The sequence below is a fragment of the Terrapene carolina genome, unplaced genomic scaffold (genome assembly GCF_002925995.2).
Source record: "Terrapene carolina triunguis isolate 2854851 unplaced genomic scaffold, T_m_triunguis-2.0 Scaffold232, whole genome shotgun sequence".
NCBI classification, from domain to species: Eukaryota; Metazoa; Chordata; order Testudines; family Emydidae; genus Terrapene; species Terrapene triunguis.
In genome coordinates, this window is record NW_020664583.1 from 9,138,970 (window position 1) to 9,164,511 (window position 25,542).

Below are 25,542 nucleotides of genomic sequence, written 5' to 3' on the forward strand. Positions count from 1 at the left end.
AGTGGTGTGCAAAGACAGACAACCCGATGGGCATGCTGGAGACGAAAACCCCTGCAACATCACACCCTGATGCAAGGGAGCACACTGGTGATGAGCACTCACCATTCCAACCCCTCATTCAGGAAAAGGAGAAAGAAGTTGGCCCTGAAAAGGGCAATAACAATGATCCTTGATTGAGGCAAGGATGGAGCTTCACAGGAGGAGAGATTAAATGGACTAGGAGTCTTGAGATTGGCAAGAAGAGGAGAAAGAGCTAAGCGCTCTATGTAGGGGGAAGAGAGACGCATTGTCTATGCATATTCAGTGCTGTGATTCCTGAGCAGAGAATGGTTTTGGTTCCCCGGCCACGCTATTGTTGACTATTTATTTTGTGATCAGAATTCCTGCCCAAAGGGGATTCAGTTGAGGCTGCAATCTCCATCTGCCTAGTCACTCCAGCAGGGCTCAGTTCGCTAGGCTTAGCATAGTCATCTAGATGCTTTCTGTATTCAGTGCAGTAAGAAATGAAGAGCAGAGATCTGACAGGTCAGATAGCAAGTATAGTAAGCGTCCTTCCCAGGCAGAGCAGCAAACTGGAACCTGTGCTGAGAACCAGGCAGGCACTGGCTGCTCAGACCTCCACCAGGGATGGTCTGACACATAACCAGCACAAGTAACTGCTGGGGGCTTCACCTATCCCCCTCAACTCAAGGCCGGATTTATTCCACTTCCACCACCCTCTTCTGACAACAGAACCCAGGGCGAAGGTCCATTGACCCAATCTCCCATCACCAGCACTGGGGTCAGAGAGTGAGGAGCTTCACTGTCTGACTTCCTTCTTCTCTCTGGCAACAGCACTGGAGGAGACCAAGCATGAGCAAGAAAAATAACTAGTCCCCCCCGTGCTCTCAACAGCTCATGGCCTGAGTTACTTCTTGGAACCATACACGTCCTAAGACCAGAGCTGATTCCAACCACAGAGGGCTCTCAATGGGACTTGGGGAGAGAAGGAGCAGATGGGAAGGGATGGAGTAGACATTAAACAGTTCTGCTATTTTGACATCTTTCCCTCGATGTTAGTTTGTCTAAAGTAGTTATACAGGAGCCAAACAAAATAAGGTGTTGAAATGAAAACCCACCAGAGAGAAACCTGGCCGTGGGTTGTACATCCTTGCTGTGTCCTTCAAAGGCTACTCCATCCTACTGGAAACAGTAACGCTGATACAGCACCTGTCATCCAAAGGAGCTAAATGTTCTACAGTCCCTGGGCTGAGTCTACCCCTCTGCTGTCGCTGTCCATATGATACCCATTGCATGAATAATTAGAGAACTTCTGTCTTAAGGGCTAACACCAGCACCGCATTCACCTCCTAAAAATAAATAGCAGCGCAAGGCTTTCATGTCAGATTAGAGGGTGGGGAGAACAAATAACTGCTCACAAAATGTTCTTGTGCTTCTAGAAGGCAGCTGGGTCCTCAGAACCGCCTCATGAGCAAGCATGATGACATGCTGTTGTGCCTGACTCTATCTTCACTTCAGTCCCTGCAGGTGGAGACGGGGTCTGCTTGCAACAGAAGAGAAAGAGAGCAAGGAGGTACGATTTTCATTCCTATTGCATCAGTTGCCCATGGAAAAATAGCCTGTCAGGCCATCATCTGGAAGACGTGGCAAGGGGCACCATGAGCAGCAATGAGAAGCAAATGGACCCTGACTCATCCCCTCTGCCTGAGCCACCAAAGAGGAAGAGGGGAAGACCAAAGAAGCAGCCACAGGTGAGTGCCCAAGGCCTTAAGAAGACAATGGAGAATGCTGTGTGGTTAGACTAATAAGTAGCATGCTGCTCAAGAAAGGGACAGCATGGTACACTACATGTTATCTGCCACCAATGGCAAGTACCTAGTTGTCTCAACCATAGAATCATAGAATCATAGAATATCAGAGTTGGAAGGGACCTCAGGAGGTCATCTAGTCCAACCCCCTGCTCAAAGCAGGACCAATTCCCAACTAAATCATCCCAGCCAGGGCTTTGTCAAGCCGGGCCTTAAAAACCTCCAAGGAAGGAGATTCCACCACCTCCCTAGGTAAAGCATTCCAGTGCTTCACCACCCTCCTAGTGAAATAGTGTTTCCTAATATCCAACCTAGACCTCTCCCACTGCAACTTGAGACCATTGCTCCTTGTTCTGTCAACTGCCACCACTGAGAACAGTCGAGCTCCAACCTCTTTGGAACCCCCCTTCAGGTAGTTGAAAGCAGCTATCAAATCCCCCCTCATTCTTCTCTTCTGGAGACTAAACAATCCCAGTTCCCTCAGCCTCTCCTCATAAGTCATGTGCTCCAGACCCCTAATCATTTTTGTTGCCCTCCGCTGGACTCTTTCCAATATTTCCACATCCTTCTTGTAGTGTGGGGCCCAAAACTGGACACAGTACTCCAGATGAGGCCTCACCAATGTTGCATAAAGGGGAACGATCACGTCCCTCGATCTGCTGGCAATGCCCCTACTTATACAGCCCTAAATGCCATTAGCCTTCTTGGCAACAAGAGCACACTGTTGACTCATATCCAGCTTCTCGTCCACTGTGACCCCTAGGTCCTTTTCTGCAGAACTGCTACCTAGCCATTTGGTCCCTAGTCTGTAGCAGTGCATAGGATTCTTCCGTCCTAAGTGCAGGACTCTGCACTTATCCTTGCTGAACCTCATCAGGTTTCTTTTGGCCCAATCCTCCAATTTGTCTAGGTCCCTCTGTATCTGATCCCTACCCTCCAGCGTATCTACCACGCCTCCCAGTTTAGTGTCATCTGCAAACTTGCTGAGAGTGCAGTCCACACCATCCTCCAGATCATTAATAAAGATATTAAACAAAACCGGCCCCAGGACCGACCCTTGGGGCACTCCGCTTGAAACCGGCTGCCAACTAGACATGGAGCCATTGATCACTACCCATTGAGCCCGACGATCTAGCCAGCTTTCTATCCACCTTACAGTCCATTCATCCAGCCCATACTTCTTTAACTTGGCGGCAAGAATACTGTGGGAGACCATATCAAAAGCTTTGCTAAAGTCAAGGAATAACACATCCACTGCTTTCCCTTCATCCACAGAGCCAGTTATCTCCTCATAGAAGGCAATTAGGTTAGTCAGGCACGACTTGCCCTTGGTGAATCCATGTCTCTAAATTGGCAGCCCACGCCCACCTGGGCCATGGAACCTCATCAGGAGAGTTAATCACTGCCCTATTCTAGCACTCAAGAGTGCTGGGGAATAGAGCTGGGTGCAATTTTTTTGGTGAATAGTTTATTCGCTGAACCATGCAAATTGGGGTCGACTGAAATTATTTGCAAATCAGGTTGAATATGGTGAATCGTTTTGGCGGCAGAAAAAGGGAAGGAACTTCCAGACAAATTGAAATGTTTTGTTTTTAAAAAGAGTTTACACAAAATATTTTGACACTTTGTTTCAAAATTCAGCTATCTTTACTAAGAAAAACACACACAAGGGTGAAAAACACTTGAAAATGAAATGATGTGTTTCGTTTCAGATGGAACACAATATTTATTTGACCCAAAACAAATTTCAGGGTGGATTTTTTTGGTTCATCCACTGAACTGAAAAATCAGTTATTCCCCAAGCTCTACTACTGTTTTGCTTTTGTGGGTGACTTGGGTATGGGAGGAAGAGGATATATGCTCTTTCACTCCTCATTCCATGCATCACAGCTGGAATGAACAAAATTTTGTCCTATATAAATACACAATGTACTCACGTTCATATGCCTACAAAACCAAATACATGTATTTGTGTTTATATATGCACCAATATATAGATAGAGTGCAGATAAATTAATAAATATATGCATCAGCATATGCACCTCCATGTAATGAAACGGGTGCAAAGCAACACACGGACATACCCACTGTGATGAAGTGGAGGATTTTTTTAGTGTTTTGCATGAATACTGTGTGGGTCTTAGTTTCTCTGTGTGCTGAACGAGGTGATGGGAGAGGGAGTTTGTTGTTACAGAGGACCAGGTGTAACCTCACCTAACAGCCAGGACCCCAGACAATTGCCTAGATATGGGGGATCCTAGCAACTGGTGACCTGGTGACCAGGAGGCCCACCCCAGCTTGGCAGTCAGCCAGTTCTGGCCAGTGGGAGGACAAAGGGCTGAGGAGAGAGGACCCCGGTGACCTGACCAGCCAGGTCCAGCCAGTGGGAACAAAGGACGGAAAGAGAGGGCCCAGGCGACATGTTTACCTGGGACCAAAGACAAAGGACAGGGGAGGAGCTGTTGCAGGAGATGATATAGGATGACTGGCTGGAAGGAGGGGGCTTCTGGACTGGGGAGAGAGAGCAGCCAGAGCCCACCTGGATGCAGAAGAGACCTAGATGTATTGTGCTCGGTTGCTAGGCCCAAGGGCCCAGAGAGTTTCCTGTGCTGGGCTCAGATGCTCAATAAACCCTTCTGTTTTATGCTGGCTGAGAGTCACTCCAGTCTAGAGATCAGGGTTGCATCATTCCTTCTGGGGGTGGAGGCCCTGGGGGTCCAGAGTGAGTGGACTCCCAGAGGGGGCACACAGTGAGAGACAGACGTGCTGAAGGTTCAGAGAAGTGCGGTTCCAGGAGGCAGAGGGGCCTACGGCTTAAGCCCCTAGAGAGAGAGTGGACCCCTGAGAAGGGTTGTCACACGGAAGGGGGTTCCTCCCAGGAACTGTATGGAGCTGAGAGACAGCATGAGTCCTGTGAGTCTGTGACACCCACATATGCTAAGGCAACCTTCTGTCTATGCACACACCTATATGTAGGCTTGGAAGGATTAGATTTTTATTGGTAAATGTCAGTAAATGTTGATTTCACCCTACGCACACAAATCAATGAAAAAATATTTCCATCAATGATCATTGAAATTTACAGATAGGCAAAGTAAGAAAAATGTTGCTCGAGAACTTATTAGTGTTTGACTTAAGGATATTTACTTGGTATAGTTTGCCATGCAATTTGTGTTTGAATAGTTATAAAGCTTTAACTTTTTGAATCTCAACATTGACGGTCATTAAATAATTATGGTCGGACCCCCCATTATTTCCCACAACTATGAAAATGCTTAAAAATAAATATTGATATATCCATCAAAATTACATACACAAAAAGAATTCTACCAAGTCTACATATATGCAGCCTGTGCCCCCACCTCACCAGCTGTATACTCTGCTAAGCTCATAGTGTGCTCTCAGAATAACCCTGATGAAGCAGATATAGAGAAATATTAATCCATGCAACCCTCCAAAAATAGGATTGTCTCAGGTATAACAAACAAATCAAAGGTAAAATCTGGTGCAGCACCATTATGAATTTGAAAGTCACTTTGAGTGCACAAGTTAAGAATAGGACCCTCAACATGTTCAGATAGTGAGTAAGGTTCCAGAACATTGACAACTGAGAACATGGAACTGTAATCAACACGTGCCTTCTGATATCATCTTCATTGTCTTTATTTGTGTCACTTTCCTATTGGTCACTTTCCTGATAGCTCTTGTATTTATTTTCCTTTTTCCCCTTTCTTCCCCTTTTAAAAGAAAAAGTCCTCATCGTGGCTGGATAAACTTATCATCCCTCATTTGTGAGCCCTGTATACAAATTGATATTATACTTAGGCATGAATGAGACTTTTTTTTTTTAAGACTAGGAATCCAACAATAGGTCAGAAAGGCAAACATCTGATATTTTTGTAAATTTCATACACAGGGTGAATTCTGGAGAGAGATGTTAGTGAGTCAGGCCACAGGGGCAGGACTTCAGTTTCACATACACAAACAATGAAATTATTGAAAAGGATTGTTTTAAATTGATGACTGAGCTGACACATTGTGAATTCCCTATAGCTATCTCTGTAGACGGGTGGCTCCTAGAAGACTCAGAATGAGATATGTATAGATCCTTTCATTTCTTGGTCATGGCGGTTCCAACTGAGATCAGGTCAGGAGTGATGGAAAGCCAGTAGCACCTAGTGGCTGTTTGGTAGCTTGTGTGAAATGAGTCTAATGCCTAAATCCACTTCTTAGTGGACCATAACATCATCATGCATCACATAGCTGAATTGCTTCCTCTCCATAGAGGTCAGCCTTTCAGGGCAGGACCAAGGCATGTTAGTAGGGAGGGGGAGAGAGAGCTTGTACAGCTTCTGTCCTATGGATAAACAGAGGACTTCTGCCTCCAGGGCTTTCAACATAACACATCTCTCACTCTCCTCATTTACAAACTTAAAACAAAGAACTCTGCTTGTTTTTACTTTTTTTCATCAGAGTTTAAATAAGGAACCCACAGAATGTGAGCCAATGTGCATGTGCCAATTCATATAGGTTTGCTTTATGCCACCAAATACTTTTTCTTCCTTCTTCCTTTTCTATGCTTCTATAAAGCTTTATTCTCCTGTGGGTACTGATCCAGTGAAAGCAAGATTCTTTCTGAGTCAGCACTGAATAGGTGGCACTGTGCTGCTTAGATGTGCTGTCTTTCAGAGGTGACATAAAATCAAGGGCTTCCTAACCACTTGTGGTCCTTTGGTACTTTCAGCAAGAGTTGATGTGTTAACCCTGGTGTGTTGGCAAAATTCCAGTTCAGGTAATTACTTCCTGAACTCCCTCGGCGGATTAAATTGGAGCAGGTGTTCTTTGCTTGCTGTCCTGCACTGTTCTGTAGTGCTGCTGTGTTCCATACCCAGCAGCGGCTGCATTTTGGCTCTAGAACGTGCGATCCCTTGCAGCCGGTATAATCTGTATACTTTCCTAGGAACCTTTAGGGGTTACATCAGGAGTTCTATCATGTTTTCACAGGGGGGCCACAATGGACACCTCCTATTCCCAGGGGCATAACATCCCTTTAGCAATTATTAGCACAGGAACGTATGTACACCTCTACCCCGATATAATGCTGTCCTCAGGAGCCAAAAAAAAAAAAAAAAAAATCTTACTGCGTTATAGGTGAAACCGCGTTATATCGAACTTGCTTTGATCCACCGGAGTGAACAGCCCCGCCCCCCCGGAGCACTGCTTTACTGCATTATATCCGAATTTGTGTTATAGCGGGTTGCGTTATATTGGGGTAGAGGGAATGTCTCTTGGGAATGTCTCTGACTCCCATTGCTGTAGTATCGGAGCGCCTCACAACCACCATGTGAGGTAGGATGGGGAACTGGGGCACAGAGAGACTGTGTCTTGCCCAAGACCAGTGGTAGAGCAGGGAATTGAACCCCTGTGGTCAGGTCCTAGGCTAACACCCTCATCACTGGACCCTCCTTCCTCTCTGGATATTGTATGTTCTGCAAATGTACATTAGCTGTCTTCTAATGCAGTTTAGCCACCAGAAACAAGGAGCAGAGCCAGTGCCATGTGACTAGCAAGTGTGTTGTGTGCCACTCTTGGTCCACAGGCCACAGCAAAAAATACACTGGGCTACATACTTGGAAGTTATCATTTGATTGCTAGGTGTTCGGAATGTCAGAGTAACAGTTACCCTCTTTTTGTCCAAGCAGGAGCTTCTGGGACCTTTGCCCCTAAAGAAACCACGAGGCAGGCCAAAAGGAAGCAAAAAACTGAGTGCCAGCGGTGGGCAGACGGTAAGAGACCATGGCACATGCTCAGCTTATGGGAGGATGCCGAGCTCACTGGCAAGCAAACCCTCCTCTCCTCCAGGCTTTTGCTGGGGGAGCATGAGAGAGGCTGTCTCTCATTAAAAGACAGGCAGTTTGTGTCGTCTCCTTTTTAATTTTTGTTTAAGTCTTTAAGCTCTGACAAACTTTACACTCCTCTCCCACTGTTACCATTAAATCATCACCAGGGCCAGCGCTTCCACTAGGTGACCCTAGGTGGTCGCTTAGGGCGGCAGGATTTGGGGGGCGGCATTTTGCCGTCCTTGGCAGCAATTTGGTGGCAGGGGTCCTTCCGCTCCGCATCTTCGGGGCGCTTCGGCAGCAGGTCCTTCACTTGCTCCGGGACCCGCCGCCGAAGCACCCCGAAGACACAGAGTGGAAGGACCCCCGCCGCCGAATGCTCTGAGGAGGAGCGCTGCCACCCTAGGTCAGCAAAAACCCTGGCGCCGCTCCTGATCATCACCCTCTGTCCTCTGTCTGCCACCACTGATTGTCCTCTATCATCTGCTGCTGCCTAGTCGCCTTCATTCTTCTCCCTCATTATCAGCCCTGCCTAGTCCTCTTTGTAGTCATCCTAAGTCTTTTCACACTGGCACCTAAAGGGCTGCCTCCTTCTCTTCTTTGTCCTGCCCATCGTCCTAGTCATCGTCAGCCTCAGCATCATGTTCCTCCTCATCCTAATTGTCCTCCTAGTCATAGTTCTCCTCCTCCTCACCCTACTCCTCCTAGTGGTTGGTCCTCCACCTCATCCTTCTCCTCCTCTTCCACTGTGTCTTTCCTCCTCCTAGTGCTTCTCCTCCACCATCATCACATAGTCCCCATCTGGCACTCTCTGCCTCCTAATCATGTTCCTCCTTTCCTCAGTCCACTACCTCTGCTTCCTCTGCCCAGTACTTCTCCTAAATCTCCACCTCCTGGTTCCTCCTCCTCCTAGTTGTTTTTGTTTTCATCCTAATTTGCCTACTCTTCCTCTGACATCCTCCAATTCTGCCTGGTTGATATCCTCCTCTAGGCTGTCTCCGTCTTCTGCTTCATCTGTTTAGTCATCTCCCAAGTCCTCCTTCCCATAGAGCTCCTCCTTCTAGGTGTCCTAGTCTTAATCCTAGTTTGCCTGCTCCTAATCCACATCTGCTTGTCCTCCTCCTCTCTGATGCCTAGACAGCAACCTCCTTCTTCCTCTGCCTCTCCACTCTTTCCCTACTCCTCTCCCTCCTAAGACCCCGCCGCCTCCTCCTAGTTGTTATACTCTTAATCATAATCCACAGTCACATAGGAAGACCTTAAAATGAAGCCACCCCAACCAAGTTTAGGCCTGGCCTACACTTAAAAGTTAGGGCAACATAGCTACAGTGTTATGGGGTGTTAAAAAAATCCACATATCTGAGCACGGTCACTATGAAAAATACACACACCCCCAAGTGCCGTACTCATGCTGATCTAACGCATGGTGTAGATGCAGCTAGATCAATTGAAGAATGCTTCTGTCGACCCAACTACCATCACTTGGGGAGGTGGGGTTCCTACAGTGATGGAAAAACCCTTTCCATTGCTGTAGGAAGCATCTACACCATGGCACTACAATGTTGTAGCTGTGCCATTGTAATGCGGACATGGCTTTAGTGTGTTGATCACAAGTGCAATAAGTTATGAAAGAGGACTAGATCATGTCTTTTGTTTTAACTAAAGGTAGAATCTTCAGCTGAGAAAAGACCAAGAGGGAGACCCCGAAAGTGGGTAAGTACAATGACATCAAAATCCTCTTTTGTTCCCTCTCCTTGAGTTCCTTCTCTCAAAGCCCAGAGGATCCCCCATCTTTCTGGTCTGCTCCTCTTCTCAAGATCATTAGCTGTGCTAATGCTCTTTCAGCCTAGGAGGCCTGGATGCAACCTTCTTTGGGTCTTGAGCACTGATCTGGCCAGATAGGAGAGCAAGATTCTTCCTCCTTCCTCCCTCCCCACCCACCCTAGGGTTGAACATTCTGCAAAAACTCTCTTATCCAAGAACCTCTGGCAATATGTTACACTTAATTCAGGAAGCAACTCTCTTCCACTCCCTATTCCCAACACTTCAAAAGCAAAGATTCCTGAGCTTCTCAGCAAGAGCGGTGCTTTCCTTGGGAATTCTGATGGAGTAAGAGGGATTCCTAGATGTCAGGTTCATTTCAAAAGGGGAATTTTAGAATTCAAGGAAAAGAGAAGGTCACTGGAGTGAGAAACCTAGAACTCTGACAGCAGAGGGCTCATTAATCTAGCAGACAAAGACAAAGAGATCCAAGGGCTGGAAGATGAAGTTAGATGCCTTATTTCTAGCCCAAAGGTGTGTCTTTTTAACAGAGAGGGTAATTAGCTGTTGGAACAATTTACCAAGGAATATGGTGGATACTCTGTCACTTTAAGTCTTTAAGTAAAGATTAGGTGTCTTTCTAAAGAGAATGATCTAGCTCAACCACAAGATAAGGGCTAGTTACCGGAATCTGAGAGTGAAATTCTGTAACCTGTTATGCAGGAGGTCAGACTAGATCAGTGGTCACCAACTGGTCAATCGTGATCGACTGGTCGATCCTAGAGTACCTCCCAGTCAATCACGATCTCGAGCAGCACAGTGTGGCTGCCGCTAAGACAGGCTCCCTGCCTGCCCTGGGCCCACACCGCTCCCAGAAGCAGCCAGCGCGCCCCACGGCCCTGGGGGTGGTGAGGCAGAAGCCTCCCTCCGCATGCTGCTCCTGCCTGCAAGCACCGGCCCTGCAGCTCCCATTGGCCATGAACGGGGAGCTGTGGCCAATGAGAGCTGCAGGGGTGGTTCTTGCAGAGAGGGACAGTGTTCTGAGCCACATGCTCCCCGACCCCACCCCACCAGCGTGTTGGCCCCTTCCAGGAGCAGTGTGGGGCCGGGGTAGGCAGGGAGCCTGCCTTAGCCTCGCTGCACCCGCCACTGACCGGGAGTCACCAGAGGTAAGTGCTGCCCAGCAGGAGGCCGCACCCCAACCCTGAGCCCCCTCCCAGAGCCAGCACCCCAAACCCCATCCGGCACCCAAACACTCTGTCTGCCCCATCCCTGACCCCCTTCCCAGATCCAGCACCCCATACCCCTTCCTACATCCCAACCCCCTGCCCCAGCCCTGACCCCCCCCTCCCAGAGCCAGCAGTCTGTACCCTCTCCTGCACCTCAACACTCTGCTCCAGCCCAGAGCCCCCTCCTGCACCCAAATTCCCTCCCAGAGCTTGCACTTCTCATCCCCTCCTGTACCCCAACCCCCTGCTCCAAGTTCAGCCCAGAGCCCTCTCCCACACTGCAAACCCCTAGGCCCCAGCCCAGAGTGTACACCCCCTCCCAAACCCCAAATCCCTACCCCAGCCCGGTGAAAGTGAGGGTGGGGGAGATCAAGTGATGGAGAGGAAGGGGATGGAGTGAGTGGGGTGAGGCTTTGAAGAAGGGGTGGGGCCTCAGGGAAGGGGCGGAGTAGATCCTGGGTTGCCCTTAAATTGAAAACGTGATCTTGGGCGTAAAAAGTTTGGAGACCACTGGACTATATGATCACAGTGCATCCTTCCGGCCTTAAAATCTATGAACTCAGAAGATGATGCCCATGGAATTCCTCCCTTAAGAAAGAAGGCTGTGGGAGATGGGAGTTGGGGCTCAGGGAACCCACAGGCATCAGTGGGAACTTGTGTCAGAAACTAATGCTGCATTAAATCAGTTCTGCAAGCTTCCCACTCCCAAGCCTTCTGATGGCTTTGACCAGACTGGTCCAAGTTGAGATCCTTCCTGTGACAGATGATCTGATTCATCAATAATCTATATTGTGACAAAGTTCCTCCTCTATCTTGGTGGGTCCTGCGCTTATTGGCGGATTTTCTTGCCGCAGAGATTCACCATGTGGGTTGGGGAACAGCCCAGAGACCTTCCCCTCTGGAAGAACCCACAGTCCAGGTCAGTTGGGAGGTTTGGGGGGAACCCGGGCCCGCCCTCTACTCCGGGTTCCAGCCCAGGGCCCTGTGGACAACAGCTGTCTATGGTGCCTCCTGTAACAGCTGCATGACAGCTACAACTACCTGGGCTACTTCCCCATGGCCTCCTCCAAACACCTTCCTTATTCTCACTACAGGACCTTCCTCCTGGTGTCTGATAACGCTTGTGCTCCTCAGTCCTCCAGCAGCACACCCTCTCACTCTCAGCTCCTTGCACCTCTTGCTCCCAGCTCCTCACACTCCAACCACAAACTGAAGTGAGCTCCTTTTTAAAACCCAGGTGCCCTGATTAGCCTGCCTTAATTGATTCTAGAAGCTTCTTCTTAATTGGCTCCAGGTGTCCTAATTAGCCTGCCTGCCTTAACTGGTTCTAGCAGGTTTCTGATTACTCTAGTGCAGCCCCTGCTCTGGTCACTCAGGGAACAGAAAACTACTCATCCAGTGACCAGTATATTTGCCCTCTACCAGACTCCTGTACCCCATTGGTCTGGGTCTGTCACAATATTTATAACCTAGGAAGATACGTACGGAGGGGAGGATAGGATTAAAAAACTCCACCCAAGCCAGACTGAAGTCATGCTCTGATACCTATCCCCAGAATAATGGATAGACCCAGGATAAACCTATCAGCCAGATAGGTTCATTGGCTTCTCTCAGAGCAACCAATGAAGGGCTGCACTTGAGGCTTGGAGGGAGAGAATTCCCATGGGGGAAGTGCCATGACTTGGAGGGGTTGCAAGGTGAGATCCCCTAATACAGTACTCCTAGGAGGAGCGAGCACTTGACAAACAGTTGATGAGGGGGGAATGTCCTCTGGACACAGCTCAGGGTTGAATCTCCCACAGGGAAGGCCAGAGAAGAGAAATGCTATTTACATATCAAATGGCCTTTTCTTCTCTGGCATCCAGCTGAGAAAAGGCCACATCTACTTCAGCTTGTGAGACGTGTAAATCCAGAGACGATACTCTAAACACCTCTTCTGTTTTAATTCCATCTTCTCTCTTTTTACTTTCAATGCCTCTAATTCTAAGGAAATCCACTGTTGCATGGGGTTTTTAAGCAGTCTGGCCCTGAAGGGAACAATCTCTAAGGAGAGTACAGAAGGCGAAAGGAGTTCTGGAGCTTATGCTCTCCTCCCAGTCTTGGTCAAGGGCCATGGACAAAGGTGTCCTATCCCAGTGAGTTGTGTGGCCATCAGGCTATGGCAGGCAAACACAAGGGGTGTGGCTGAAGGACCGTCCTAGGAGATGGGAGTTGGTGGTGGTGTTTGGTTTGCAGTGCTAGCAGCATATTGGGTCTGGCTGTGGTGAAAACTCATAAGAAGCAACCGTTGGAAAAACAAGAATTATAGAGGAGGAAAAAGAGAAAATCTGTTCTATACTTATTTTCTTTTTGGTTAAGATTAAGAAAAGGCAGAAGGAGGAGGTGAGCTATGAGATGTTAAAGGAGGAGTAGCAATAGAGCTGTGTGGGGAAAGAAAACTACTTTAGCAACTTCAACAATCAACAAACACAAGTGCTGTATTCATGGGATCATGACCAGCATGGTCACATGCAGCCAAATGGGGGCTCAAGAACTGCAGAGAATGGAGAAACCTCGCAAGGGAGGAACCAGGCACAGCCAGTGCCAGGAGTCAGGTCAGCGCCTGAGGAAGTTGAGGGAGACCAGGGCCACAGCAGACCAGGAGAAGCTGGAGAATCCAAGGTGGAGGATGAGACCTCAGTGGGGAGCTTGGAGGATGAATGGAATGTCTGCAGTGACAGGAAGAACAGCGGAGCATCGCCTGGGCAGAGTGCCCAGGGCAAATGGGTCTGGGAGTGGAAGAAACACCAGCTGGAGACAAAGAGACTGCAGCTGCAGGAAAGATAATGTGTTGAGTAGGAATTAAAATGCCAACATAAGAAGGGAGAGCATGACAGACAGACTTATCATGAAGTGGGCACTGAGTGGTTGCACAGCCAGAGGCTAAGCTATTGGGTAAGTGGAGATAGAAATCACCCATCTAATTCCACAGGCAATGTAGCTCTTGAACTGTGTCCTATACATAAAGAAGGTGGTACCATCTATGTTTTCTAAAGGCTTGTGAATGGAGGCGCACACGGAACTGGGTAGCTGCTGTGGATAAGATGCAGCTTCTAGCTCCCTTACCGAATGGTTAATATTAACAGCATGATCTCAATGGCCAGTGAAGAGTGTTTGAATGACGAGTTTAAAATCACTTTGCTGCAGAAATTTGAAGAGACCTGTGACTCATACAGAAAGAAATTTCAGGGAGCTTGGAAGCAGTGTATTAAGGGTTATTCCGAAGTTGCTACTCAGCTTGGAGGAGACTTCACAACAGAAGAGGCCTTTGGGCTGATGGGAATGGGACAGTTTTATATGCTGTGCGCTCAGGAGTTGAAAGTGTGACTCATGGATCGGAATCCCAAAACGCTGTACATGGCAAGCAGATTAGCTGAGGAGTACATCCACAGTCCTTCTGGGACAGATGAAAGGTCTGGGGGGCGGGTGGGAGGTGATCACTGTAGTGCCTAAGAGTGCTAGTCATGGACCTGGTTCCCCTTTTGCTAGGTGCTGTACAAACACGGTCAGGTAGGAATTTCAGAATGATCTGTGAGCTGCTGAACTTGAAGCTTGGGAAGAGAGAGATTCCCCTGAGGGTTAACCTGGCTGGGGAGGTTGGCAGAAAAAAAATGGTTTGGGGTTGGGGAGGAGAGAAGATGACCTCAGGGTACTTGATAAACAGGGTGGTGGGAAATTCTCTTTCTGGGTCCAGCATGACAGGGGAGGCCAGAGAAGATAATTGCTCTTCAAACACATGGGAGTGCCTTTTCTTCTCTGTAACTGAGCTGAGAAAGCAGCAGCTAGTTCAGCTTATGAGAAGTGTAAATTGAGGGTTGTTAAGCAAAACACTTCTTTTGCTTAAATTCCATTTTCTCTGTTTTTATTCTCACCACTTGTAGTTTTAAGGAGATCTGCTGTCATATGGGTGTTCCAAGCAGTCTGGCCTTGGAGGCAGCAAACTTGAACTTCTAAGAGGTATAGGGGGCAAAAGGGGTCTCAGTCACCCGTCTCAGTCAAGGGGGATAGACAAAGGTGTCCTATGCCAGTGAATTGTGTTACCATCAAACTACAGTAGGTGTATGCAAAGGAAGAAGCTGCCAATCCTCGATGAGAGTTGGCAGTGGTGGTTGGTTTATACTCCTGATAAATTTACCCAATGGTCTGTAATAATCTGAGTTTGTTCATCTCTAGTTATTACCGCAAGACCCATCTTTTCTCCCAGGCCAGTAAAGAGATGGGTGAGGCCGGATACTTGTGTGAGTGGAGCTCTGGTGGGGTCTCTGTTGGGATGAGTGCATGAAACATTGTCATCGTGGCAGTGATGCCTCTGTTTATCTGAACAATGAGTTTAGTAGCAGTTGGAAAGCCTAGGTTGGGTGCACTATTATTATAGAGCTGCAGAAATCTAAGCAAGTAAATATACAGAAAGCTGAGGCTCCCTAAAGAGCATGACTCGGGGGGGGGGGGGGGGGGGGAGAGAAATATTGTGCTAGATTCAGAGCACTAACCAGCTGTCAAACACCTGCTGGCACAGTCTGCCCTGTGGTTAAACTGACACTAACATGTAGGAAGGAGACTGGCTCAGCCATGACTTTCAGCCCACTTCGCAACTGTTCAGTGTGCCTGACATGGGTAGAGACCAGGATCACCCCAGGTGGCATTTGAAGTGCAATGTGTGGAGGGGGGGAGCAGCCAAGCATGAGTTTAAAGGCATGTGGATACCTCCCTGGGGCTCTAAAGAGGAAGTGAGGTGAGGAGGAGTAGGAAGAACTGAGAGAGAACGACTAAGAGATTCTCCAAACATGAAATAATTGAGCTAGGCAGAAAAGGCTATTCCAGCAGAGGAAGTATTGTCCAGCAGTTAGGGTACTAGTCTGGGGCTTGATTTCTCTGCTCTGCCACAAACTTCCTGTATGACTTTGGGTAAGTCAGTCTGTCTCTCTGTGCCTCAGTTTCCCTATCTATACAATGGGGATAACAGCCCTGCCCTGCCTTCCAGGGGTGTTATGAGGATAAATATATTAAAGATTGTGAGACACTAAGATACTATGTTAATGAGGACCATATAACTAACTACCTCAGACAGACAGAAAAGGCATGAAAAGGCAGTGAGTATCCAAATACAATTATCGAGGGTTCTTGAACACAAAACCAAGTAAAATAAGAATTGTCCTATGTGGCATAACCTTACACTGTCCTTTCACAGCTAAAACATCCTGTCACATTTTTATATATTACATCCCAAAAAACTACATTAAAAAGTAGAGCTGGTTGGGAATTTTCCATCAATGTTTTTTCATTGGAAATTGCAGTTTTCTTAACATTAAAATTTTTCCCACAGGAAATTTTTTTTTATTTCCCATCAGAAAAATCTAAACAAAGTAGATCATTTTGGGTTGGGTTGACCCAAATCAGAACATTTTCAGATCAAATTGAATCAAAAAGTTTTGTTTCAGAGCAGTTTGACGTTAGTCTGTGTCCACCTGAGCTAATGCAGTGCCTCATGGGAGATGGTAGTTCAGGTGCTTCCTGCCCGTGTTCTTCTCTATGGGCCAGACTCCCTGACTAGACTGCATCTCCCATTATGCACCATGGTCTCCTCTCTGGTTGAAATCATGTGATGCATCATGGGAGTTAACATAACCATGTATCTGCATCATGAAGATGTGGTCCAACCAGGGAGCACCAGCCCACAGGGGAGAATAGGGGGACCTTGAATTGAAACTTCTATGAGACACCATAGCGGCTTATGCAGGCACAGATTAATGTTGAACCAGCCTCAAACAAAACATTTCAATGGGCTCAACAAACCAAAATGAAAGAGTTTGATTCAGCAATGTTGAAATGAAAGGTTTTGAATCAACCTTTTTTTGTTTTTTTGCACTTATTGTTCTGTGAAAAATATTGATATTTCACTTTTCCATCCCAATTCAGGCCAAAACCAAATTTCACAGTATCGCCATTTCCACAGGACAGAAATTCTGATTTTAACCAGCTCTAGTTATAAGAACATTAAAGCTGCAAAGTCAAACACTCAAAAATTAGGAATGCCAGCATTAAGGATGCCTGTGCAACTATAATTTCGTTCCTTTGTGCTGATGCATTATGATACAGTCTTTAATTATATGATCCCATAGTCTTTTTTTCTACAGGCCCCCTGTCTCATTCAATGCCTAGGATGAGGTTGGGTGGAATAGAGCAGGTATTTAACAGAACACAGCAACATTACACAAGAGTTTTAGGAGAGGAGAAAATGAAAGACATTTTATGCATATGAAACTACAAGGGCAATCCAGGCAGGTAAAATATAATTTCCCAAGATGGAATTTGTGGCTTACACCACGGCTGTTGAAAAAAATGCCATGGGATGTTTAATGACCACAATTGGCCAGGAGCTCAATTTTACATCTTATCCTGCAGCGCAGCTCTCCCTGGTGCCAGACGGGGTCACTGGCTTAGTATTGACAGAAATCCTTACTGAGCCACCAATACTATTTCCTGCATCTCCTGTTTCTTCCTTGGAGGTCACCTTTCCACGTACTGTTCTGGCCCAAATCTTCCTTAGTTTATGAAAACGGATTAAATTACAGCCCAGATGGGTAAAACACGATGCCTTTTGGTGTTTAAGATACACCTGTAAAACGCTAATAGGACTCCAGGAGCTGGAGTTAGCCTGATGTTTGGACCTAAGACCCTGACATAGTAGTATCTAGGAGCCCTCTTTCCATGAAGCATCCTTAGTAGTTAGAGTACCATGGTGCACAGAAGAACCAGCAAGGGAGGAAACTAGAGCACAGGTGCAAGTCAACCAATTCATAAGAGAATGTTACGGGGTGACTTGATCACTCTATGTGTACCTACATGGGGAACAAATATTTGATAATGGGCTCTATAATCTAGCAGGCAAAGGTATAACATAATCCAATGGTGGAAATAGAAGCTAGAAATAAGGTATACATTTTTAAGTGAGGGTAATTGGAACAATGTGCCAAATGTCATGATGGATTCTCCATCACTGGCAATTTTTAAATCAAGATTGGATGCCTTTAAAAAAAAAAAAGAGGATATGTTCTAGTTCAAAAGGGATTATTTTGGGGGAGCTCTGTGGCCTATGTTGTTCAGAAGGTCAAAGTAGATCAGGGGTAGGCAACGTACGGCCCGCAGGCTGCGTCCAGCCCATCAGACCTTTTAATCCAGTTCTCGAGCTCCCGCCGGGGAGCGGGGTTGGGGGCTTGCCCCACTCTGCATGTGCTGTGGCTCCATGCAGCTCCCGGAAGCACCAGCATGTCCCCACTCAGGCTCCTACGCGTAGGGGCAGCCAGGGGACACTGCCCCCACCGCAAGCACCAGCTCTGCCACCAGGCCATGGTTCCCTGTCAATGGGAGCTGCGGGGGTGGCACCCACAGACCGGGCAGCGCGCAGAGCTGCCTGGCCACGCCTCTGCATAGGAGCCAGAGGGGAGACATACCGCTGCGTCCTGTAAATGCCGCCCGGAGCCTGCACCTCTGACCTCTCCCATGCCCCAACCCCCTGCCCCAGCCCTGATCCCCCTCTCACCCTCCGAACCCCTTGATCCCAGCCCGGAGCACCCTCCTGCACCCCAAACCCCTCATCCCCAGCCCCACCCCAGAGCCCGCACTCCCAGCCGGAGCCCTCACCCCCCACCCCAGACCCCAACCCCTCCCCCATCCTGGAGCCCCCTCCTGCACTCCGAACTCCTCAGCCTCAGCCCAGAGCCCCCTCCCCTGACCTCCAACTCCCTGCCCCAGCCCAGAGCCCCCTTCTGCACCCTGACCCCTCATTTCTGGCCCCACCCTGGAACCCACACCCCCAGCCCAGAGCCCGTACCCCCTCCCACACTCCAACCCTCTGCCTCATCCTGGAGCCCCCTCCCGTACTCTGAACCCCTCTGCTCAACCCCCAGCCTGCAGCCCCCTCCTGGATCCCAAACCCTCATCGTTGGCCCTACCCTAGAGCCTGCACCTCCAGCCAGAGCCCTCACCCCCTCCCACATCCCAACCCCCCGCCCCAACCCGGAGCCCTCTCCCGCACCCTGAACTCCTCATTTCTGGCCCCATCCCATAGCCTACACCCCCAGGCAGAGCCCTCACCCCCTCCCACATCCCAACCCCCAATTTCGTGAGCATTCATGGCCCGCCATACAATGTCCATACCCAGATGTGGCCCTCAAGCCAAAAAGTTTGCCCACCCCTGGACTAGATGATCACAATGGTCCCTTCTGGACTTGGAATCTATGCATACCGATGGTGAAATCTGACAAATGGCTTGTATCCCATTGTGATGCCCTCCTTTATTCCTCCTTGATGCTTTTATATCACACTGAGGATAGTAGACCAATGGGTTTATCTTGATAGTTTCAGGACCTATGGCAAATTGACATGAGTATCAAACTTTCTGTATATCCAGCACACTACTGCACATAAGATCCTCTTTATTTTCCATCTGCAAATGGGTTAAATGGGCTAGAAATGAGACGAGAGTAGAGCTGAATGGCTACCCTCTCGTTTCATAGACTGCAATCGATTTCTATTTCTGATATTCCATAGGCAGGCTATGGGATTTCCTGGTTAAATTGGCAGGTTGCTGTCTTGTGCACCTGCATCATAGGGGAGAGTGTTGCCCATTAAGCCAACATTGCACAAGCTGCGGGGCTGCCTCCCTCACAAAGATCATAATAACTGAACGCCTTCAACAACTATTTCCACACTCTCACACATCACATACGCATACACCACAGGAACACATCCGGACACCACACACAATACACATTGAGCACATGCGCATGTACAGCCAACACGGGCAAAGGCTGAGAAGATGGGCCTGTCCTCACTCCTGCACAGCTAATCATTTAAAAGGCACTAATTAAAGATTTTTTTATTCGGATCTAATTCGTTTGGTTGGGTTGATTTGTATTTTATCTTCTCTGACATGATTTCTGTGTTGTTTGTTGGTGGGTTTTTTTCTCTTTACAGCCTCAGCTACTGATCCAGGAGAAAGAAACCCAGGAAGGATATCTCCAAGAGAGCAGTGACCTGAATTCTATTTCACCGCCTGCCACAGGAGGTTTGGGATTAGATAAACAGAATTATCACAGGGTTAAAATATACAACCATCCTAACAGTAAACCATGCATATATCCCAGCATCTATAACACCAAATGCTGGGACTCTGCTGGATCTTAGAAACTAAGCAGTGTTGGGTGTGTCAGTACTTGAATGCGAGACCTCCAAGGAACACTGCATCATGTAGGCTTAGCAAACCAGTATATGACACTTCCCTCTGTATCAGTACTGAATATTCCAGGATGCTGTTACAGGCAGAGAGAGGAAGCATTGTACTTCTGGTTTTCCAACAAGTTATGAGACTGAGGTTCTGGCCACTTTGGATGTACTTAAGATCAATCAGAAATTATGGGCTTGATGCATGAATCACTGGATAAAATTCTCTGGGCTGTGTTATGCAAGAAGTCAGTCTAGATGAAGTCCCTTCTGGCCTTAAAAATAGGAGTGAAGGCTCCTCTGCTCTTTTCAGGAGAGTGTGGAAGTTGTTATTGTCATGGATAAATTCCATTCTGGATAATTCCATGCTGCCTCCAGTTCGCTATTCCTCTCCTCTTCCAGTCCTAAGCTCTAGATTAGTATTGTGTGCTGTTAAACGGTTGCTGGGATTTCACCAGAGATGCTAACATTTTAGTGGTGGATGAAATGACAACAGCATTTAGTGTGTATATCTGATTGTAAAGTGCTTTGAGATTCTCCAGGATGAATGGTGCTAGGTAAAAGTAATACCATTGTCATAAAAAACTAGAGATGGGCAACAGCTAAAACCCTGGTTCTGAATACACCAGACCCTTGGAAAAGTTTTAATCCAGATTTGACCTTTGCAGTTTGAGCCAATTTCTCTCACAAAGACTTGTGCAGAATGAAGTTTGCAGGAAGCTGGTCCTTTAATGCTTTCCCTTGAGTGGGTAGGGAAAGGGAACCAGCAAGAGGTAGAAGTTGTCATTAACACTGACATGCGGTCAGCACAGCTGCACCCTCATCCCTTTACCGTTGGTGTCGTTTAACCTGGCGTGCAAAGCAAGCTAACTGACGTCGGGGAGCCAAACCCAATCTTGGTTTCTTAGAAAGTCCCTGGAGATGCCACATGATGAATGCCAAGTTTGTTAACCTCAGTTGTTTGATTCGGTTTCCTCTTTGACTCCTGGTCCCATATCACTTCCTGCCACTAAGTTGCATGATGACATCAGTGCAGCCACAGGCTTATAAGTGATGACCTCACTTCCTGCCCAATTCTCTGTCTTATTTCTGCTTTTCGTAGAGCTGTTAGCATCACCCAAAACCGCAGCCTAGGTGGGTACTTTCCTCTTCCTTTCAGTTTGAGCAGGACTGAGGGCAGTGGCATGTGGAATACATTTCCCTCCTGTTACAGAGACAGGCAGGCACAGATGCATTAGGATAAGCAGATGCTGCAGTGAGTGTGAGATGGCAATGTAGCACGTGGTACTGTAACACAGCCAGCTAGTTACTTCTGTACTTTCTGCTACAGAGATGGGGATGCTTTCTTCTAGTGTGTGCATTTCACTTCCTGGAGGTGCAGAGATTTGTAGCACTGGAGACAGGAAAGCTGCTGTGTCCTGGAGTGAAGTGTGGAAGGTAATACAAAAGCACACATAGTATGAAATCTAATACTCCTCCTCTCGGGAGTAATTCATAACAATTTTAATTCAAACAATAACCTGAAAATGAATCTGGGATGCAGTCTTGTATGTGGAACCTTTAAGCTGGTGATTGGAAAAGAGTCACCGGCTCTGCCTTGCTGGAGACTTTATAGATTCCAGATTCATTCAGGAGTGTGATGCAGCAATAGCTGCTTCCAAACCGTTAGTTTCTGAATGTGAGCCAGTTCCACGCACCTGCAACTAACTTAAAAACTGGGTGCTGTGCTGCTGACAGGATTTGCACTCTCCACACAGAGTGTGACAGCTCTAGCGCAGCTCTGCACTCTCTGATTTGCCACAGAAAAGATTACAATCACCTAGATGTCTATTGTCTTTATTGGGCTTTTGCAGGATGGGACTGAGATGCTGTGATAGGAACGTATCAGGAAGCTTGCACCTTCTAGGAACTGCCCTATGCACAGCTCTAACTGGGGCTGATGGTCCCTTGCGTCGTGATCACTGTATTAAAACACAAATTCAAAAAACAAACCTGGAAATATCCAAATGGATGTGGTCTGGCCTGACTCCTTGCTGGTCTCCTTAATGAGAGCTTGGAGGAGGGAGAGGGAAGTGGAGGGGGAGAATCAGAGAGGAGGGGCTCCTGCAAAAGTGCTGTGGACGAGGCAATGGCGAAGAGTTGGGAGAACTGTTCCAGAAATAGCTATTTGTTTCCTGGGCCTGTGCAGCCTGAATCCTTTCTTTCTGTGATATTCCCAGGGTGCTGATTCTGGGGTTTCCTAACAGCTCATAGATTTTGCTTTGCGTAGATTTCATTAATTTTCAGTTGCCTATTTCTTGTGATGACACCAACTGCAACTCAACCACTGAAGTTTCGCTAGTTGCCCAGGCTGGGTGTTCCTGCCACACCCCTCATGACAGAGTGCTGCTGCCAATGCATGATTAATGAGCCTGACATCACCTACTTCCCCAAAACCACAGAGGAAGCCTTGGCCTGTTTTATTTTTTTATTTCAATAATAAATCATCCTTTCTAGTGAAACACAGGGGAGCAAGAGAAACCCCCAACTCCGCAATCAGTGCTGCCAGGACCTGCCAGAAGCAGGAGGGAAATTTGTATTTTGTTTCCTCCTTGCCCTTCTCCCACCGTTCGCCTCCTCCCTTCAGTCTGGCTGATGGTATGAGAGTTCAGCCCACTGGCAAACTGTTGGGCCACTCCTTTCCCAGGACCAAGCCCAATAGTCATCCCAGCTTTCCCTGAAGCAGGGAGCCAGGTGCAGATCGGGGGAGCTCCCTAATCATGCAGGAGGTCAGACCAGATAACACCAGATGGAAAACTTCACCCAGGGACTCCTGCATCCAGCCCATAACCTCTGACCTTTCTGAGCACACATTCAAGTAATCACTGCAAGGTTCAGGTGTTTATGTGGACTCTGGTTCTGATCCACTACCCACTGCAGTCACTAAGCGTGCTGCCATTGACTTCACTGATCTGGGGATCGAGCCCTTTTTGAGTTCCCCTCAACCCACCGCCTCACAATCCTCCATTCACTTTCTGACTCCCCCTTTCCTTCCTCCCCTCCTCCTCAGCAACCTCAAACAGCTGTGCGACTCCCACTCCATACTCCCCCTACACCCTCCCAGTCCTTCCAGTCTCTCCTGATGTCCCTCCAGTGAAAGCCTGGCACAGGCCACTGAAACCACCCCTGAGCATTGCTGCCCAGGTCCACCTAACTACTGTAGTTCAGGTCTTTGTGCCTTGGGGATTTGGAAGGAGCGCCTCAAGGCTGCATGATGCTCAGGGTTCACCCCATCACACATGGTGCTCGGAATTCTTTAACCTAGTGCTGTCGCTGTAACGGGGAGGTGTGTGGGACTCCAGAGCTCTAACCCCCCCTTTCTCATGCTATCTCCCTTTAGGCGCTCCTGGAAAAGATTCTCATAGGACGGGCAGGACTACAGGCCTCAGGAGATCTCTGAGCACCACCCCAGCTGCACCACAGTAGCACCCTGCCTGCTGATGTCGTACTGAAGCCACAAGGATTAGGAAAACCAACCAACCAACCAACCAATCTTAATTTCACACTTAAAATTCTCCCCCCACCATAACTTTGGCAAAGCCAGAGCCCCTGCTGCCCTCCTGCTCACCCCAGACAGCAATCTCCGGCATGACAGCCAGAAAGCTGTATTGCAGGGGTGGTCAACCTGAGCCTGAGAAGGAGCCAGAATTTACCAATGGAAATTGCCAGAGTCACAGTAATACATCATCAGCTCCCTGCCCCCCACTCCCAGCGCCTCCCGCCCACTGGCAGCCCCACCAATCAGCACCTCCCCCTCCCTCCCAATCAGCTGTTTCGTGGCATGCAGGAGGCTCTGGGGGGGAGGAGCGAGGCATAGCAGGCTCAGGGGAGGGGCAGAGCCAGGGGTTGAGCAGTGAGCACACCCTGGCATATTGGAAAGTTGGCGCCTGTAGCTCTAGCCCTGGAGTCGGTGCCTATACAAGGAGCCGCATATTAACTTCTGAAGAGCTGCATGTGGCTCCGGAGCCACAGAAAAACAGCAGCCTCCTTGTGAAGGGGATTCCCTCACCTGGTTTGTATTAGACCTTTGCAAGGAATTAGGGTTACATTAAGCTCTTAAAAAGCCTTTACAACTTGTAACTTGTGCTGTCAGGAATGGCCATAGTCCCACAGGGAAGGGAAGCTGCCTTAATACCTGCAGACACAGTGCAGGTGACCTAATCACACTGCCACTTTTTGAGCTCACCTAGTAACACCATCAGGAGGAATGGGGCATACACTTCTATTTTCAGGAGAGCAGCGAGAAAGTCCTTGGGGACCAGTTCCTGGATTAGGTTGCTGCTCATTTTCTCGGGCAGTGAAGAATCCTTTCTCCCACTCTCCCCAAATAGAAAAAACAATGGGAATTGCCGTACTGCCATGGGCCAGTGCTTCATCTAGTCAATTCTCCTGGCTTCAGCAGTCTAGAGACCTTGGAGGAAAGTGTAAGACTTGAAAAAGGTGGACTGCTGAGAGGGGGAGGAGGTCTTCCTCCTCTGTTGATAATCTTGCTCCCTGAAGCATTTGGGTTGATGAACCTTATTTTTTATCCTAGCTAGTGTCAGTCCAGGGATTATTTGGGGGGCCATATCCCCACAACCAGTCCACACCCAGGAACAACTCTCAGTGAAGTCAATGAGAATATTTCCTGAGTGAGTACTAGATAAACACAGAGTAAAGACCCCTGGATTCTTAACAGGCATGTCTGCAAGAAAAGGGTTGCTTCTTTACTGAGCCTCATGACTGGTGTTACCAACTCCAAAACCACCTTGTAAATTCAGTCACCCACTGTTGTGTCTGCCTGTTTAGAAACTAAACGTGTGGCATCCTCTGGTGTTGCAATTGTGCATATGAAAATATCTTAATACACTCACATTTCAGGAGTGCCTTGGGACATAATGATAGCTAATCAGTTTTGGGTTATTGCAAGTGACTGTTGGTCTCATGCTTCTGTGCCAGATTTGATCTAATTCTTGGGGTTCAGGGTGTTTTTAATATCCAGTCCCACCCAGTGGAAACCCACTGATATTTTCCATCCATTGGAATAGATGCCTGCCTCATAAAATAGGCGGAGTAGATATTTCAATTATATGGGACAAGATATAAAACTGGACAGCTTTTACACTCAAAAAATATTTAATAGGACATAATTGGCTATATATGTAGGGAAGCAACAGCAGAAACCTGTGAAATGACTGGATTTATTGAGCTCAAATGTTAATCTTTTACCAAAGATCTGTTCCTTTAGCAGGTAATTATTTCACATAGGAAAATCCCTGTAGCTTTTTAGGAGGAATGAATAACAGAATGTGGGGCCTTTCACCTCTAGGTCCTGAGATCAAATCAAATCCAACATAATAGAAGTTAATGGAAGTTTGGCACCTAAATACCTTTGGAACTGGGCCTAAGACCCTGATCCTGTAGTTAACTCCCTTGCTGTAATAGTTGTTTCTGTCTAATGGTTGCTTTATGGTAGTCTATTTGAAATGAGTTAGATGGACTTAACAGAGTTCCTAGTGGAACACCACATCACATGTCAAGTATCAGGGGGTAACCGTGTTAGTCTATATCTACAAAAACAACAAGGAGTCTGGTGGCACCTTAAAGACTAACAGATTTATTTGG

The 25,542-nt window shown here is 47.7% G+C and overlaps 1 protein-coding gene across 1 annotated transcript; it reads left to right on the forward strand.

Moving 5' to 3' along the window:
• The first annotated feature begins 1,658 nt into the window (after positions 1-1,658).
• On the forward strand, positions 1,659-23,364 carry LOC112110603 (high mobility group protein HMGI-C-like). Its single transcript, XM_024205677.1, has 5 exons — positions 1,659-1,751; positions 7,511-7,594; positions 9,314-9,361; positions 19,654-19,744; positions 23,279-23,364. The coding sequence occupies exons 1-5, from the start codon at positions 1,659-1,661 to the stop codon at positions 23,362-23,364; spliced, it is 402 nt and encodes a 133-aa protein (XP_024061445.1).
• The last annotated feature ends 2,178 nt before the right edge of the window (positions 23,365-25,542 follow it).

Coding starts and splice junctions, on each gene's coding strand:
- LOC112110603 (XM_024205677.1), top strand. CDS start 1,659: ATGAGCAGCAATGAGAAGCAAATGGACCCTGACTCATCCCCTCTGCCT. Junction 7,595..9,313: donor GTGCCAGCGGTGGGCAGACG/GTAAGAGACCAT, acceptor TTTTAACTAAAG/GTAGAATCTTCAGCTGAGAA. Junction 9,362..19,653: donor GAGGGAGACCCCGAAAGTGG/GTAAGTACAATG, acceptor TTCTCTTTACAG/CCTCAGCTACTGATCCAGGA.